This window comes from Mobula hypostoma, chromosome 1 (assembly GCF_963921235.1).
Source record: "Mobula hypostoma chromosome 1, sMobHyp1.1, whole genome shotgun sequence".
Classification (NCBI taxonomy): domain Eukaryota; kingdom Metazoa; phylum Chordata; class Chondrichthyes; order Myliobatiformes; family Myliobatidae; genus Mobula; species Mobula hypostoma.
In genome coordinates, this window is record NC_086097.1 from 123,836,590 (window position 1) to 123,854,031 (window position 17,442).

A 17,442-nucleotide genomic window follows, 5' to 3' on the forward strand; every position below is an offset into this window, starting at 1 on the left:
TATAGTCCTTTCAGCCCACGATGTTGTGCCAAAGATCAATCTAACCTTTCCCTCCCACATAGCCCTTCATAGTTTTTTTTAAATTATCCATGTGCCCAACTGACTCCCTTAAATGTTCCTCGTATATCTGCCTCCAACACCAGCCTCGATAGCCTGATCCACAAACCCACCACTGTGTAAAGACTGTAGAAAAAAAATGTCACTAACATCTCCCCTATACCTTTCTCCAATCACTTAAAATTATGCCCCTCATATAAGCCATTTCCACCCTGGGAAAAAGTCTAGATCTTTTATAAACTGATCTGCCTAACTGGTGGATGTACAAATATCCATTCTAGATCACAAATGTTTTTCCCCATGCATTCATTTCTTATAAAAAGACCAGTCATCACCAATACTCAGAACTGTATGAAACTAACATTTTTGTCCCCACCCCAATAAATAGTTTTACCAAGGTAGATGCAATGAATTATTGGACTCAAAGAAAATTCTCCGTTTTAAGGGTCAACAAGGAAGTTAATACATTTTATTGATACATCTTCAAGTATGGAAAATACACAGATTGTATCTTCATTGTCTTTTCTCCGTGAATAGAGAATAATCCTGTCAAAGTGCCTGTTTCAAAAAAAGTAAAAAATTTGTATTAGCACAATTTTAGAGGCATCAAAATCAACATCTACCTCAAAAGGGAAGCTGTTCACTGCAGAATTAAATTATTCTTATGAACTTGCACTGTACAATATTTTAAATTTAGAACAAACTATTTGAGAATGAAAAAACTAACTACTGAAAATCAATACAAAATTTGCAGCAATGTTTTCTAATAAATTAGTGATCCAAGTATGACCTTTGTTTCTGAACTCAAAATTTAGTTTGAAATTAGTAGCAGCAAATAATTGAATCCCTATCTTGTCACCTATAAAGGGAAGCACTGCACAGTTCACTGTTCCTTGCAAATCATAAAACTTACTCAAATCAATTTGTGAATTATCATTAACATTACACTGAAAATACAAAAATATCTGCTGCAGCTGCTTTATCATACTGCAATGCCAAAAAGGTGAGACTGAAAGCTAGTGACAACTCTACCTTGAACTAGCTCCTTCTATTGTAAAGATCAAAAGACACAAGGAGTATTTGACCATTCAGCCTATTGAATCTATTCCATCTGCTATTATCCCTCTTAACCCACTCCCCTGCCTTCTCCTCATAAACCTTTGATACCGTTAAAGATCAACACCAGGGACTCAAATATTTATAACTTCCATTAACTGGAAAATGGAGTAAAACGTAAGAAAATGTGAGATTATTCACTTTAGAAAGAAAAAGCAAATTATTACTTAAATGTCCAACTCATGCTATGTTTGGAGGATGCTTTACATGTTATGGAGAAGGAAATGCAAAAAGGAAATACGTACATGGCCCTTCAGATGTATGGTAATAAAGCTGCCAAGAAAAATGATGTCTTACAGCAGTGAAAAATCTATCCTGAAGCACTGGTCAAGTGGATGAGTGGATATGTAATTGAAAAGGTTGTCAGATGTACCACATGCTCAGTATCACAAAAAGAACATTGTGAATGATGGCTCCTCATATAACGTAATAAGCCCCTGCACTTGCTCAGTGGATACAAAGTAGACATCCACAGAAAACTAAGCCATATCCAAAAAGAGGAGGTTTGGGGACTCTTAGTTGGTTCTATTGGCAGTGCTCCAGGTAAAAGGAGCTCTGATGTTAATCTCCAACCAAAAACAATCTAGGTTAGTGTAATTAGATTAGATACATTAGAATGCTCATTAGACACATACATTAGAATGCTCGTGGAAACAAGCAAAATTGCAAATGTAACTTCTGTAGAAGGAGTAAGGGGGTAGACTATTTTCTAAATGGGTAGAAAATTCAGAAAACATATGCAACAGGCTTGGGAGATCTGGTGCAGGATTCCCTAAAGGTTAATGTGCAGGTGGAGTCAGTAGTAAGGAAGCCAAATAAAATGTCAGTATTCATTATGAGAGGACTAAAAACAAGGGTGTAATGCTGAGGGTTTATAAAGCATTGGTCAGACTGCATTTGGAGTATTGTGAGCAGTTTTGAGCCCCTTATCGAAGAATAGATGCGCTAACACTTGAGAGGCACCAGAGCAGCTTCACAAGGATGATCCCAGGAATGGAAGGGTTAATGCATGAGGAGTGTTTGATGGCTCTGGGCCTGGACTCGCTGGAGTTTACAAGTGGTGGGGGAAAGGAGAAGAGAATCTCATTGAAACCCAATGAATAGTGAAAGGTGTAGAAACAGACAGCTGGGGAGGACAAGTATTTAAAGCAGAGGCTGATAAGTCCTTGATTGGCAAGGGTGTCAAAAGCTACAGGGAGAAGGTAGACCAATGGGTTTGAGAGGGATAATAAATCAACCATGATGGAAAGGCAGAGCAGACTTGATGGCCTAATTCTGCTCTTATGTCTTATGGTATTTTTCATCTTTTTTATAGCTCAGCAACTCCACATATTACTAATATGAAGACATTCCCTCACGTTAAGCTTTATTTTTCAAAAAGTTTAACTTTTTTCCTCAATCTGTTTAATTTGAGATGTGAGCATCAGTGATGACATCATTTAATAGTCACAGCTCATTGTCCTCAAGATTCTGCTGAATCACTACTTGAAGTGGTATGGGTATACTTGTAATAGAAATGCTGATGTTTTGGTGAACAGTTCCAGAATTTTAAAAAAACAATCCTTTCTGCTTTTGACTTTATGTTGACTTCACCTTTTCAAAATTGCACCCTATTCAGACCTGGCACTGAATTTTTCAGTCAGATTGTTTGACAGTTGGCTGCAATGCCAGTGCAATATTGCTTACCCCATGTCCCTGGTGCCCTGTGCCAAACCAATTCTAGCAAAACAAAACCAATCCCAACAAGCAACAATTTGCCTACAATCAGCTACATTGCCCATAAAAAGCATTTACCCCGAGTTTTCATGTCTTATTGTTTTACAACATTGAATCACAGTGGATTTAATTTGCTTTTTTGACAAGGAAGTGTTTTTCTGTTGATCAGTGTCAAAGTGAAAACAGACATCTACAAAGTGATCTAAATTACAAATATTAAACTCAAAATGATTGCATAAGTATTCACCACCTTTAATATGACAAACTAAATCATCACTAGTGCAGCCAATTGGTTTTAGAAGTCACATAATTAGTTAAATGGAGATCACCTGTGTGCAGTCAAGGTGTTTCAATTGTTTGTAGTAACAAGACACCTGTAGGTACAAAGTCCAACTGCTGATGAGTCAGTATCCTGGCAAAAACTACACCATGAAGACTGAAGAACACTCCAAGCAACTCGCAAAAAGGTTATTGAAAAGCACAAGTCAGGAGATGGATATAAGAAAATTTCCAAGTCACCAAATATCCCTTGGGATACAGTTAAGTCAACATCAAGAAATAGAAAGAAAATGGCAGAGCTGTAAATCTACTTAGACCAGGCTGTCTTCAAAAACTGAGTGACTGTGAAAGAAGGGGACGAGTAAGGGAGGCCACTATGATAACTCTGGAGGAGTTGCAAGTTTCAGTGGCTGAGATGGAAGACACTATGCATACAACAACTGTTGTCTGAGTGCCCACCAGTCACAGTTTTATGGGAGACTGGCAATGAGAAAGCCACTGTAGAAAAAAAAACTCGCTTGAAATCTCAGCTAGAGTTTGCCAGAAGGCCTGTGGGAGACTCTGAAGTCAGCTGGAAGAAGGTTCTATGGTCTGATGAAACCAAAATTGAGCTTTTTGGCCATCAGACCAAGCACAATACATGAAAAATACACAATCCCTACCGTGAAGCATAACAGTGGCTGCATCATGCTGTGGAGATGCTTCAGTGCAGCAGGCCCTGGAAGGCTTGAGAAGGTAGAGAGTAAAATTAATGCAGCAAAATACAGGGAAATCCTGGAAGAAAACCTGATGCAGTCTGCAAGAGAACTGCTACTTAGAAGATTTGTTTCCCAGCAAGACAATGACCCCAAACATAAAGCCAAAGCTACACAGGAATGGCTTAGAAACAACAAAGATCATGTCCCAGAATGGCCAAGTTGGAGTCCAGATCTCAGTCCAATTCAGAATTTGTGGCTGGACTTGAAAAGGGTTGTTCACTTACGATCCCCACGCAATCTGACAGAGCTTGAGCAGTTTTGTAAAGAAAAATGTGGAAAAGTTGCAGTGTCCAGATGTGCAAAGCTGATAGAGACCTATCCACATAGACTCAAAGGCTGTAACTGCTGCCAAAGACGCATCTACTAAATACCGACTTGAAGGAGATGAGTAATTATGCAATTATTTTGTATAATAATCGTAATAAATTTAGACCAATTTGTAGAAATTTGTTTTCACTTTGACACAAAAGTAATGTGTCCAAAAATAAACCAAATTAAATCCACTGTGATTCAATGTAAAACAATAAAGCATGAAGCATAGGCACTGTATCAGACATTCTACCCGAACCCTTTTCTGCAATTCAAAAAAGCTTATTTTTCCAACATTTGCTGGCAATGGTGAAAATACTTCATTGGGACACTAATTTTCTCCTGACATACCAAAAGTAGTATTTACAGCTTTCTGTCAATTTTGATGTATTTTTTAATATCAGACCCTATCGATTGGCCCGCCATAGCTATTATTGCTTTCAATTAATCATTCTGCTTACAGTTCATACATATGTAGTTCAAGGACTCAAATTTCAGAACTTGTCTGCAATTTGACATTAAAACTGGCTAAGGGCAGAATTGTGACAACACATTCCTTGCATTCTACTTCATCACAAGCCGTGGAGCAAAAAACTGCATTCAATGACTTATGAAAATCTCTGAACATACCTTCCTGATACATGCCACAGACCAAACAACATTTAAAATATAATCCAAGTTCCTAAACCTTTTCCGTTTAATCTTGAATCTTGTTCCACCATTCTCTCAAGAAATCAAAGCCAAAAATGTCTGCAGTAAAAATGCTCCACTTGCAAATTTGTTTCAAAAGCTTTTGAAGCAGGTGAACCTACAGGAAATGTTACCTTTGCAAAAATTTACTTCGATTTCTTTGGTTGCACACTTTGAAATATTCCAGCTTCCCTCATAACTTCAAACTCCTGCATAGCGTCGTATTTCTTGTAGAAGTCAGCATATGCTTTCTTCCTCCGCTCGCCCACTAATTGCTGAAAGTTTAAAACAGGACAAGGTTGCATTGTTATCATTTTACCGATTTAGGAATATACACACAATGGCCACTTTATTAGATACTCCCTGTGCCCTCTAAAGTGAGCACTGAGTGTCTGTGGTCTTCTGCTGCTGCAGCCGATCCACTTCAAGTTCTGACATTTTGTGCATTCAGAGCTGCTCTTTTGCACACCACTGTTGTAAGGTGTAGTTATCTGAGTTACTGTCACCTACATGTCAGCTTGAACCAGTCTGGCCCTTTTCCTCTGACCTCTCATTAACAGGCATTTTTACCAACAGAACTGATGCTGTTTTTTTATGTTGTTGTTCCACACCATTCTCTGTAAACTCGAGACTGAGTGTGAAAATTCCAGATAATCAGTTTGAGATACCCACACCACCCCCTCTGGCACCAACAATCATTCCACAGAAACATCACTTGGCTCACTTTATCCCCCCATTCTGATGTTTAGTCTGAACCCCGTGACCATGTCTGCATGCTTGTGTAACACGCTATAATATTTCACTGCTAATGTAATGGTTTCTCTGTAACAGCAATGTCTGGGTTATGACTACAGATAATGGGGCTTTGGAATGTGGGATTATCTAATGAGGGATGTTGTTCTTTCTTGTAGGTCTGGAAGAGCGATTTTCGCGGTCTTTTATCAGCGAGAGGAGGAGGAAGACGTGGAGAGAGCTAGTAGACCACTGGACGGAGTGGACTGGGAGTGAGGGTCCGAAGTTTAGTGACACTCAGAGGAGGTCGATGGTTGCTGAATGGCCGTATCAGTGAGCTTCCAATGTGCACTTTTGGCTTTGTCTTTAAAATGGGCCCTTTTTGTTTTTATTTCCTTTACTAACCCTATATTCAGATTAAGATTTATAAAGTTCAATCATTTAACTGAATATGGTGTACTGTCTGATATTTTGCAGTGCAGGTTTGTAACTGGGCAACGCATCACACAAACGAGATTTCTTAGCTTGGCAGGGCCAGAAGCTGTCTTCCCCTAGACAAACACGTGTGGCCGAGCCTGAGGGTTACACCTGTATGCATTGCCTTGATGCTACATGATTGATAGGCTGATATGTACCAAAAAGTTGCCATTGAGTACATTTTAGAGTGACACTGTACACATATTGTTGAATTGTTTTTTTTTTAAAGCACAAAAGCCAGTGCAGTGATTAATGCATCTTGGCACCACAGTAGCACAGTGGCTAGCATGCTATTACAGCGCCGGGTGCTCCAGATTTCAATTCCGCTGCTCTGGAAGGAGTTTATGTTCTTCCACAAATGCACAGGTTTCTTTGGGTGCTCTGGTTACTTCACACACCCAATGACGCACTGGCTATTGTCCTGTGATCTGTGATCAGGCTAGTGTTAAGTAGGTGGGTTGCTGGATGGTGCGGCTCAGAGAGCCAGAAGGGCCTGTTCCGTACTGTATCTCTAAAATAAATACAACTTCTCCCTTGCTTTTTTACAAAATTGTCATCATGACCAGTTATCTGATTTTCTAAGATACAAATTTGAAGAGATTATACAAGCAAAAAAAAATTGAAATGAAGCCATAAATTAGATTGGATGTACCAGAAGCATCTTCACCAAATAGTATTTTGGGTTGTCACTAATTGGTTATGGAAAGCAGTAATACCAAATTTGTTAACAGGATAAAATGTTCTCCTTTTCTTTTATTGTACCATTACTGAAATCAGCACAGCAACATTACAGACACTCATGCCTTCAAGAATATTTTATACAAACTCAATCTCAAAAGTTTGAAATTGAGAGAAGATTGACATCATTTGTCCCACTGAACCTACATATTTGTGGAACTATATTATTCCTTTTTCCACAAGAATTTTAGTTGCTATTTGATTATTGAATTGCTTTCAGCACATGTTGTTGTTTAGTTCAGTTTGCTTGAATATTTCTTGCAGTCTCCTTAACTGATGTTGATCAGTTAATCCAGTTATTACTCTTGCCACTGAAAACATCCTTATCATCAAAATTCATAACTTGAAGAGTCTTAAAACTCGGTGTCTAAAGTTACCACATCTACAGCCTCATCTTTTCCCAGTGAATCAATTACAAACAAGAATCTTTTACAAACATGTGGTTGGTACCTGAAGAACAGAATGCAAGAGCTACTTGGAACAAAGTCAGTAAATCCTTATTGTATTTGTTAAGGAAGATGCTGGCAAAATATTAGAAAAAGGGGTAGAGGTAGTGGACTGAGGTAAAAATTAACAATAGGTATGTCATTCACAGATTCAGCAGACAGTGGAAACCTTGAGCAACAAACACAAAGTGGTGGAGGAACTCTGCAGGTAAAGGAGCATCCATGAAGAGGAATAAAGAGTCACGTTTTGGGCAGAGACCCTTTATCAGTACTGGAGAGGCTAGCTAAACCAAGACTAAACATCACAAGGACCAAGTGGACTGCATCTCAGAATGTGAAGGAAAGTGAGGATAGAGAAGGCAGAACATGCTCTCACCTTCCAATTCTTCCCACATTTTTGTTTTCTCTCAAGAAGTGGGAAAAGTGCCAGAGATTTTTAAGGGCATTTCTAGTAACTGCAGACTGGTCAGCATAACATCTGGTCTAGATGGTGTTTTAGAGAAAAAAATAATTGGTAAACTTAAGCAAGTCAGCACTTGGATATTTCAATTAAAAACACTGGATCATTAGATAGTGAAATTTGAATTCTCTACCATCAGGCTGTGGGGGCTCAGTCATCATATTCATACAATGAACAGATTTCCACACATTGAGAAAATCAAGGATATGGGGAATAGTGCTGCAAAATGGAGCCAAGGATAATCTGCCATAAGATTAATAAATGGTGGAGCAGGCTTCAGGATCTGACAGCCCCTCCTGCTATTTCTTTTGCAAAGCAAGTAGTCTTTAAGATTATGACAGGTTTAGAAAAGGTAGACAAAAAAAAGATGTTCCCATTAGCTCATAAACCTCCTACCCTCAAGTTTTTTTTATTCTGTCTTCCCCTTTCCTCTCCATTCCTGATGAATGGTTTATTCCTCTCCACAGGAGCAGAACTAGGCCATCCAGCCCATCGAGTCTGCTCCACCATTTGACCACGGCTGACTTATTTTCCATCTCAAGCCCATTCGCCCCATAACCTTTGATACCCTTATAAATCAAGAACCTATCAACCTTTGCTTTAAGTATACCTAAAAACTGGCCTCCACAGCCCTTTGTGACAGTGAATTCTGCAGATTCATCATTCTCTGGCTAAAGAAATGGCTCCTCATTTCTGCTCCAAAGAGATATCACTCTATTCTGAGGCTACTTGACCTGCTGAGCTCCTCCAGCACTTTGTGTTCCCATTACCTGACGTTTCCGTTGGAGTTAAGTCTGTATCATTCTTTGTATTGTGTGTCTTATATTTTTTTGTGAATGTACCTGACGTTATGCTCCTCTGCTGCAGCAAGTAATTCATTTCATCTATGCATATGATAATAATCTCAATTTTGTATGTGACGCATCCGCTATTTTATAGTGTTGGTTACTGTAAGAATTGTGTGGGGTAAAGAGTAACAGATCCATCAAAATGCATTACCCTGAAGGCGCCAGCTACGGAGAAAGCTAGAGTAACCGCTATAGCTAAATGAAATCGCAGGCGTTTGGCCAGCAGGCCTCGCATGGCAGGCTTGGCAATCACAGAAGACATGGTTTACCTGGAGGAAAAGAAGACAAAACTAACCTTAATACGGGCCTTAAAATCGGAATAAATTTAACAATAACAGCAAAATAGGTTAATACCCGAGGCAGCCCCCTCCCCACTCTCCCACACAGTGGTTCCCCACCTCCAGGGTTATTCCCTGCCCAGTCAATCCCCAAAGCTCTTCAGTTCGGGGCCCCGCCGTTACTTCCTCTTCCAGCCGCCCTGACCCTGGCCGCAGGCTCCAAGGTTACCGGCGCGGATGCGGAACCCACAGGGACCATGATATTAAGCTGACGGACGTAGCATGCTCCTAGCGGCACCGCCGCATGAGCCCCGAAAAGCCGCCCCTCAATCCCAAGCCTGCAGCCCCGGCGCCAAAACTCACCCCCTTCCGTCCTTCTTACACGGCGACAAGACACCCGCTGCGCTGCCGACCAACACCAACTTCCGCTCACTACGCGATCATTTCCGCTCCTGGGACGCCGACTCCCGCTGCCAATCACCCCCTCTCGGACTCCACCCATTGGTTCGGATTCCTCACTGACACTTTCAAGTCCCACCCACATACGTCAGAGATCCCGCCCTTGCCCACGTGATAATAGCTCGGCTGGCCGGGGGGGGACAACTACCAAACTCGCAGAGGAACTGTGTGTGAACTCGAGCTGAAACTGTGAGGGGACGGAATTGTTGTTGTTTCTGGTTGGAACCTGCATTTCTCTCAAAGCCAATGTCGGAAGTTATTCATTTATTTATTGAAATACAGCACGGAATAGGCCCTTCGAGCTGTGCCACCCAGCAATCCCCCGATTGAATCCTAATCTCATCATGGGACGGTTTACGATGACCAGTTAGCCTTCTTTGGACTGTGGGAGGAAACCGGAGCATGCGGAGGCAACCCGCTCGGTCACAGGGAGAAAGCATACAAACTCAGTGGTGGGAATTGAACCCGTGTCGTCTGTAGCGTAAAGCGTTGTGCGAACCGCTACGCGACTGCATTCATCCTTTACATTCACAGTCGATGCTTTCAGCACCGTTCTGTTACATTCCCACACACAAATAGCACTGCTGCAACTCAAGAGTGGTACACTACGACAATAATCCTCGCCCTGTCCGGGAGCAAAGAGCCACGATACTGTGGTCCTTCCCCGCTGAGTCCTTCTGCAGTCGCTGCACCAAGTTTCAGTGCATCCCTCAGCACAACTCCTGCAGTTTGGCTGTACCACCAGGCCACAGCATTCCTCCACCGACATCTCGATGTACTGGCAGACCAACCACACTCGAGCAGACCAAAAAGCGTCTTTCAGCAAGATGATGGCCCGCCGGCAGCACTCGATGTTCACCTCCGTGTGCTTCCCTGAGAATAGCCACAATAAAACACAACCCACAGAGGTGAGCTACCGTCTCTTCCCCACCACAGTCATCACGCAGTCATGGGTTGTGCGGATGATTCTCCAGGGACGATCTGACTGGGAGGGCCCCTCTCACTCCAGCCAGGCTGTTAGTGAGACCGGGCGATGAGGCATTCTGCCAGATGGGCTGGACAGTCTGCTTGGGAGACCACCCCACTGAGTCCTTCCGCAGTGCCTGCAGAACGTTCTGCACTGACCACTGTCTTGTGGTCAAAGGTGCTGGCCCAGAAGAACTTTTCAACAAAGTACACGTGATGTTGGGCCATCTGGCTGACTGGGATGTTGCGCAGCAACAAAGCCAGACCCATCCTTTGCAACACCAGGGTCAGATAAGATCTAGTCACGAAGTGGTACGTGGTACCTGCTTACTTAAATTCCATGCACAGCCTGATGCGGTTGCAGATGGATGTGTTCTTCAGGGTGAGAGTGACATTGGGTATGTTTTTGACCCCGCTGTCCAGGGTCTTGTGCATTTTTCCCTGTCTGGCCCACTCCAGCTTGGATCCCCAGATGAACCTGAAGACAGTTCAGGTGATTTCCAAAGTGGAGGACCAGGGGACAGACCACAAGTACAGCAGCTCTGAGAGCACCTCACACCTGATGACCAGATTCTTCCCAGTTATCAATAACTCCCTACAGTCCCAATTTCTGTGTTACTTTCGCAGCCCTCTCCAACCAATTCCTGTCGTATACCCTGGACCACACGCCCCCCCCCCCCGAACCAGATTCCCAGCATCTTCACGTAATCAGACCTGATGCTGAAGGGGACTCTTTCAAAGACTCTGCAACTCATCAAAATCAACAAAAAACCTCGGCACGTCGTGGTACTTGGCGCCCACGTATTTAGGTTCCACACACACATCCTGATGCAGCCAAACACGAAGATGGTCATCAGGGTAAGGGTGGCATTGGGTATAGTGTTATATTTGAATGCATTCAGTATACGGAACAAGGTAAGTGAACTTGCAGCACAGTTACAGATTGGGATGTATGACATTGTGAGCGTCACTGGATCGTGGCTGAAGGATTATAGCTGGGAGCTTAATGTCCAAGAATAGACATTGTATCGAAAGGGCAGACAGGTAGGCAGAGGGGCTGGCATGGCTCTGTTGGTAAAAAAAAAATAAAATAAAATTAGAAAGAGGTAACATAGAATCAGGAAGTATACAATCGTTGTGGGTAAAGCGAAGAAACTGCAAGACTCTGATGGGAGTTATACACTGAGCTCTGAACAGCAGCAAAGATGTGGTCTACAAATTACAATGGGAGATAGAAAATGCATGTCAAAAGGGCAAAGTCATTGGGGATTTCACTATGCAGGTAGATTAGGAAAATCAGGTTGGTGCTGAATTCCAAGAGGGGGAATTTGTAGAATGCCCAAGAATGGCCTTTCAGATCAGCTTGAGGTTGAGTCCACTAAGGGATCAGCTATTCTTGATCGGGTGTTGTGCAATGATCAGAGAGTTAAAGGAAAGGAACCCTTAGGAGGCAGTGATCATAATATGAGAGGATTCACACTGGAATTTGAGAAGAAGAAGCTAAAGTCAGATGTATCAGTACTACAGGGGAAGAAAGGGAAATACAGAGAGGCATGAGAGAGGATCTGGCCAAAATTGATTGGAGGGCAACACCAGCAGGGATGATGGCAGAGCAGCAATGACTGGAGTTTCTGGGAGCAACTTGGAAGGCTCAAGATACAGGATAGATACATCCCAAAGAAGAAGTATTCTAAAGGCAGGATGATGGATGCAACCATGGCTAACAAGGGAAGTCAAAACCAACATAAATGCCAATGGTATTAAAGAGAATACCAAAAGTTTCTTCAGATATATAAAGTGTAAAAGAGAGCTGAGAACAGATATCAGACTGCTGGAAAATAATGCTGGAGAGGTAATAATTGGGAACAAGGAAATGGTAGATGAATGGAATAAGTATTTTGCCTCAGTCTTCACTGGGGAAGACACTAGCAGTATGCTGGAAGTTTGAGAGTTTCGAGGGCAGAAGTGAGTGAAGTTGCCATTACAAGGGAGAAAGTGCTTGGGAAACTGAAAGGTCTGAAGGTCGATAAGTCACCTGGACCAGATGACCTACACCCCTGATCTCAAAGAGATGGCTGAAAAGATTGTGGTGGCATTAGTAATGATCTTTCCAGAACCAATAGATTCTGGCATGGTTGCAGAGGACTGGAAAATTGCAAATGTCATTCCATTCATCAAGCGGTGTGGGAGGCAGAAGAAAGGAAATTTTAGGGCCAGTTAATCTAGCCTCAGTGGTTGGGAAGATGTTGACGTTGATTGTTAAGGATGTGGTTTCAGGCTGCTTGGAGGCACATGATAAAGAAGGCCAAAGTCAGCATGGTTTCCTCAAGGGTAAATCTTGCCTGACAAATCTGTTGGAATTCTTTGAAGAAATAACAAGCAGGATAGACAAAGGGGTATCGGTGGAAAGTGCACACTTAAGGCTTCTTAACAAGCTATGAGCCCATTGTATTACAAGAAAGATTCTAGCATGGATAAAGCAATGGCGGATTGGCAGAGGATAAAGAGTGGGAATAAAGGGTGCCTTTTCTGGTTGGTTCTTGGTAACTAGTGGTTCCTCAGGGGCCTGTGTTGGGACTGATTCTTTTTTTGGTATATGTCAATGGTTTGGATGAACGAATCGATGACTTTGTGGCCAAGTTTGCAAATGATATGAAGATAGGTGGAGGGGCTGGCAGTGTCAAGGAAACAGGCTACAGAAGGACTTAGACAGACAAGGAGAATGGGCAAGGAAATGGTAGATGGAATATGGTGTTGGGAAGTGTATGGTCATGCAATTTGGCAGAAGAAATAAAAGCGTAGACTATTTTCTAAATGGAGAGAAATTCAAAAATCTGATGTGCAAAGAGACTTGGAAGTCCACTAGCAGGTTTCCCTAAAGGTTAACTTGCAAGTAGGTTGCGGGTGAAGAAGGCAAATGCAATGTTAGCATTCATTTTGAGCGGAATAGAATATAAAAGCAAGAATGCAATGTTAAGGCTTTATAAGGCACAGGTGAGGCTTCATTTGGAGTATTGTGAGCAGTTTTGAACCACTTAGCTAAGGAAGGATATGCTGATATTGAAGAAGATTCAAAGGAAGTTCAAGAAAATGATTTTGGGAATTATGACGGGGTCCTGAATTACCCCTGTGAACTGTACTTTTGAAAAGAAAGAGAGAGAGTTGTTCAACACCAGACACCTTGTTATTAAGAGAGAGAGAGGTAAAAACTGCTTTGAGATGGTTTTATGTTTTCTCTGCTGCATGTTTACATTTTGCAAGGACACTGGCAGCTTCAAAGTTCTTACAGAGAGAGAAGGGTGGAGCTGCTTGATGGACAACTGGTGTTCAGCATGGTGAGATAAATAGCAGGTCAACTGTTAGACCTACAGACACATGGTTTGGGACGCTGAATGAGCTTTGTTGTGCCCACAGAAACGGTGGGTTTTGGAGGATCGATCAGTGGCTCTCACAATTTTCACAAAGGGTGTGACCAGTGGGGAGTTGTTCGTGTGTCCGACCCTCACCTGGGTTGATAATTCCACCATGGAAGAATGGTCCCCTTTGTTGTGGTCACAGTCGGTGACTTCTAAAGGATTTCGGAGGACAACGGGAAGATTGACGGTGTCAGCTCACCTTGAAGAATCAAACTTATCTCTCTCACTCTCTCTCCATCACTACTCAACTCAATACCATGAACTGAACTGAACTTTACCAATCAGTGTAAGACTATCTATTTACCTCTAGACTTGAAGAAGCTTGGTTTTCATATATTTCTATATATATATATAAAGAATCATTGCTAACCTGTTTGATTTATCTGCATTTATATTACTGTATTGCATAGTTACTAATAAATAGCATTAGTTAATAGCAATACCGGACTCCAAAGTGTTTTCCATTTCTGCTGGTTCTTTAACCCATCACAGGGTACGTGACAGGAATGAAAAGCTTATTGTATTAGGAGCATTTGATGGCTCTGGGACTTTACTTACTAGAATTTAGAAGAACGCAGAGGGATTTCATTGAAACCAATTGAATGTTGAAATGCCTCGATAGAGTGGATGTGAGGAAGATGTTTCCTTTGGTGGGTGAGTCTAAGACCAGAGGGCACAGCCTCACAATAGGGGGGCATCCACTTAGAATGGAGATGAGGACGAATTTTTTAGCTGTAGCATGGTGAATCTGTGGAATTCATTGCCACAGGCAGCTGTGGAGGCCAAGTCATCTGGTATATTTAAGGAAGAGGTTGATTGGTCAGGACATGAAGAGATACGTGGAGAAGGCAAGTGATTGGGGCTGAGAGAGAATGGGTCAGCCATGATGAAATGGCGGAGCAGACTCAGTGGACCAAATGGCCTAATTCTGCTCCTATATCTTATGGTCTAAACATTACCCTATCTTCAGATATCAAACTTGAATAGCTCATGGGGCTTTGATGTAAATTTTAACTAAATTGTGTGTAAGGGATGAGGGTCCTGAACTGTTTCCCTTCTGCATAGAAACCCCCAAATGTTTTAGCACAACTTTATTTTTTTACCTTGTGATTTATGATTGCATATTTTAATCATCGGTCTGGGGATAATTCCCCCTGCTGGTCGGCATTTGTCATTGCTAGCAAGAGAAAAATTCAGTGGCTGCTTCACAAGTGGAGTAAAAAGTACAGTGTTGGGAAATGTATGATAATGCATTTTGGTTCTTGTTCGCTACTGGTGTAAGCTGTATTGATTGTCTCCTGTTATTTTTCACCTTATAAATCTCAAGGCTTCTCAGTCCTGTGTCGCTCTCATCATTATTACATTTTTCTTCAACAGCACAGATTAATGGTCTTTCTGAAACTGCAACTTGACTTTTTATCTTTTTCTCTTCCCTCGTCAGATTTTTGTCTGCCTGAGATACTCTTCGTATGTGTCCTACTTTTTGCATTTTCTGCAAGTTTTGTCTTTAAACCTGCATTGGTCTGGTGTATGTGAGCCCCTGCCATAATGGTAACACAATTTGTAGGTCTTTGTTCAGACGTTACATTATTGTTCATGTTCACTTTCTTGCCTGTCTGCAACTCAATTGCATTTTTTTTTTACTCAACCATTTCTCTCCTCTTGAGATGAAAGCGTGCTATGCTTTTTTTTTAAGCTCGACTGTCTCATTGCGCTTCAACAGGTAGGTAGTAGTCTCGGGTTTGTTTTAAAACTTACTCATCACCACTGTTGTGTTTTGAAATGCCAGAAACTAATCGAAAGAAAAACACAGAACCAAGAGATGCGTGTCTACTTCGTTTTACTTTATTGAGGCACACACATATGATGTGGTGGCATAATGACGTATGCCATTCACATACTTTTACATATAACCCGTAATCAATTATGTAAACAACAAAGAATGTTTAATCAAACAATATATTTAAAATATTACTGAAATATTAAATACATAGCAACTTCCAAAAACTGAATTTCTAACAACCACTTTAAAGAATCCTGGTAAATAACACAATGTGCCTGTATCAGATGTTAGTCTCTCCTTGGCGCCTGTGTGGTTAATGGAACTATTAACTTTGTAAGTGAATAATTATGCACCAGAGATAAAACAGTAAAGAAAGAGTAAAGATTAGTTTTATTTGTCACATGAATATAGAAACATACAGCAAGATGTGATGTTTGTGTCAAATCAAATCAGTGAGGATTGTGCCTGGCAGCCCACAAATGTTGCCATTCTTCCGTCACCAACACAGCATGCGCACAACTTACCTGTACTGTGCTGGAGGGAACTAGTGCAACTGTGGGCAACCCACGTGGCCACAGGGAGAACATACAAACTCCTGGCACACAGGGATGAGAATCAGACCCCGATCTTGCAGCGTTGCACTAATAGCTATGCTACCATGCTACCATCCCATGCCCCTTCCCCCAGTGAAACCAGTAAAAAATATAATTGCAGATTTCATTGTGAGGCTTCCCATGAAATAAATCTAGGTTAGAAGTAACAAGCTCCAAGTTCAAACTATAGTTAATTAAGTGGACTCCCTCTCAACCCCTCCTTCTAACTGCAGATCTTTCATATTTAAATATTCTATTATAAAAGCATTGTGGTCTGACATATTTTATTCATATTGTGCCCTCTGGTGGCATTGAAAGTTCTGGTGACTGTGTGGGTAGAGCAGGAGCAGAAGTTTACAGTTCTAACACTTTTATTCAGCACAGGCTGTTTTGAGTACATCCACACAGATGTGTAGTTTAAACAGTGAATTGTGCGTCCGCTACTCTAGAATGGCTACTTCAATCACAGCCGTGGAAAAGACGGGCATTCCAGTTTCGGCTTCAGATGCTTGCTACAATAAGAAGTTGCTTCTGCCTGATTTATTTTTCTTTCATCAGATTTTACCCATCACTTTTTTTCCTTACCAACTTTTAAAAGGATTGACTAATAGCCGAGAATTATGTTGATACCTAAAAGCATTTTACACTGTATTCTATTAAATATGCCAAAAGAGTCCAGAGGAAGTTCACAAGAATGATTCCGGGAATGAAAGGATTAATGTGTGAGGAGCATTTGATGGCTCTGTGCCTGTACGTGCTGGAATTTAGAAGAATGAGGGTCCTCTCATTGAAACCTATTGGATATTGAAAAGCCTAGATTGAGACGATGTGGAGAGGATGCTTCCAATCGTTGGGGAGTCTAGGACCAGAGGGCACAACCTCAGAACACAAGATGAAGAGGAATTGCTTTAACCGGAGCGTGAGGAACCTATGGGGAATTCATTGCCAGCTGTGGAAGCCAAGTCAATGGGTTTATTTAAAATGCACTTTGATAGGTTCATGATTAGTAAAGGCATCAAAGTTTATGGGGAGAAGGCAGGAGAGTGTGGTTAAGAGGGATAATAAATCAGCTATGATGGAATGGCGGAGCAAACTCAATAGGCCAAATGGCCTAATTCTGCTCCTGTATCTTATGGTCCTAAGGTCTTATGGCAAGTTTATTCTCTGTCACTGCCTTCTCACAGGGAATAATGGCAAGTAACATTCATGTCACAAAACTATACACTTGTAATGCTACTGTGTCACTGTAATTTCCCTTGGGATCAATAAATTGTCTATCTATCAGGCAATGAAATCTACATCAAGAAAGAGTCTTAACACA

The 17,442-nt window shown here is 41.6% G+C and overlaps 1 protein-coding gene across 1 annotated transcript; it reads right to left on the minus strand.

The window, feature by feature from the left end:
• Positions 1 to 511: 511 nt before the first annotated feature.
• LOC134350236 (cytochrome c oxidase subunit 6C-1-like) lies at positions 512 to 9,395 on the minus strand. The gene is made up of 4 exons (XM_063055248.1): positions 9,268 to 9,395; positions 8,778 to 8,895; positions 5,060 to 5,200; positions 512 to 615 (listed from the first exon to the last, which is right to left on the minus strand). Exons 2-3 carry the CDS (start codon positions 8,886 to 8,888, stop codon positions 5,072 to 5,074), a joined length of 240 nt encoding a protein of 79 aa, XP_062911318.1. The 5' UTR covers positions 8,889 to 8,895; positions 9,268 to 9,395; the 3' UTR covers positions 512 to 615; positions 5,060 to 5,071.
• Positions 9,396 to 17,442: the final 8,047 nt, after the last annotated feature.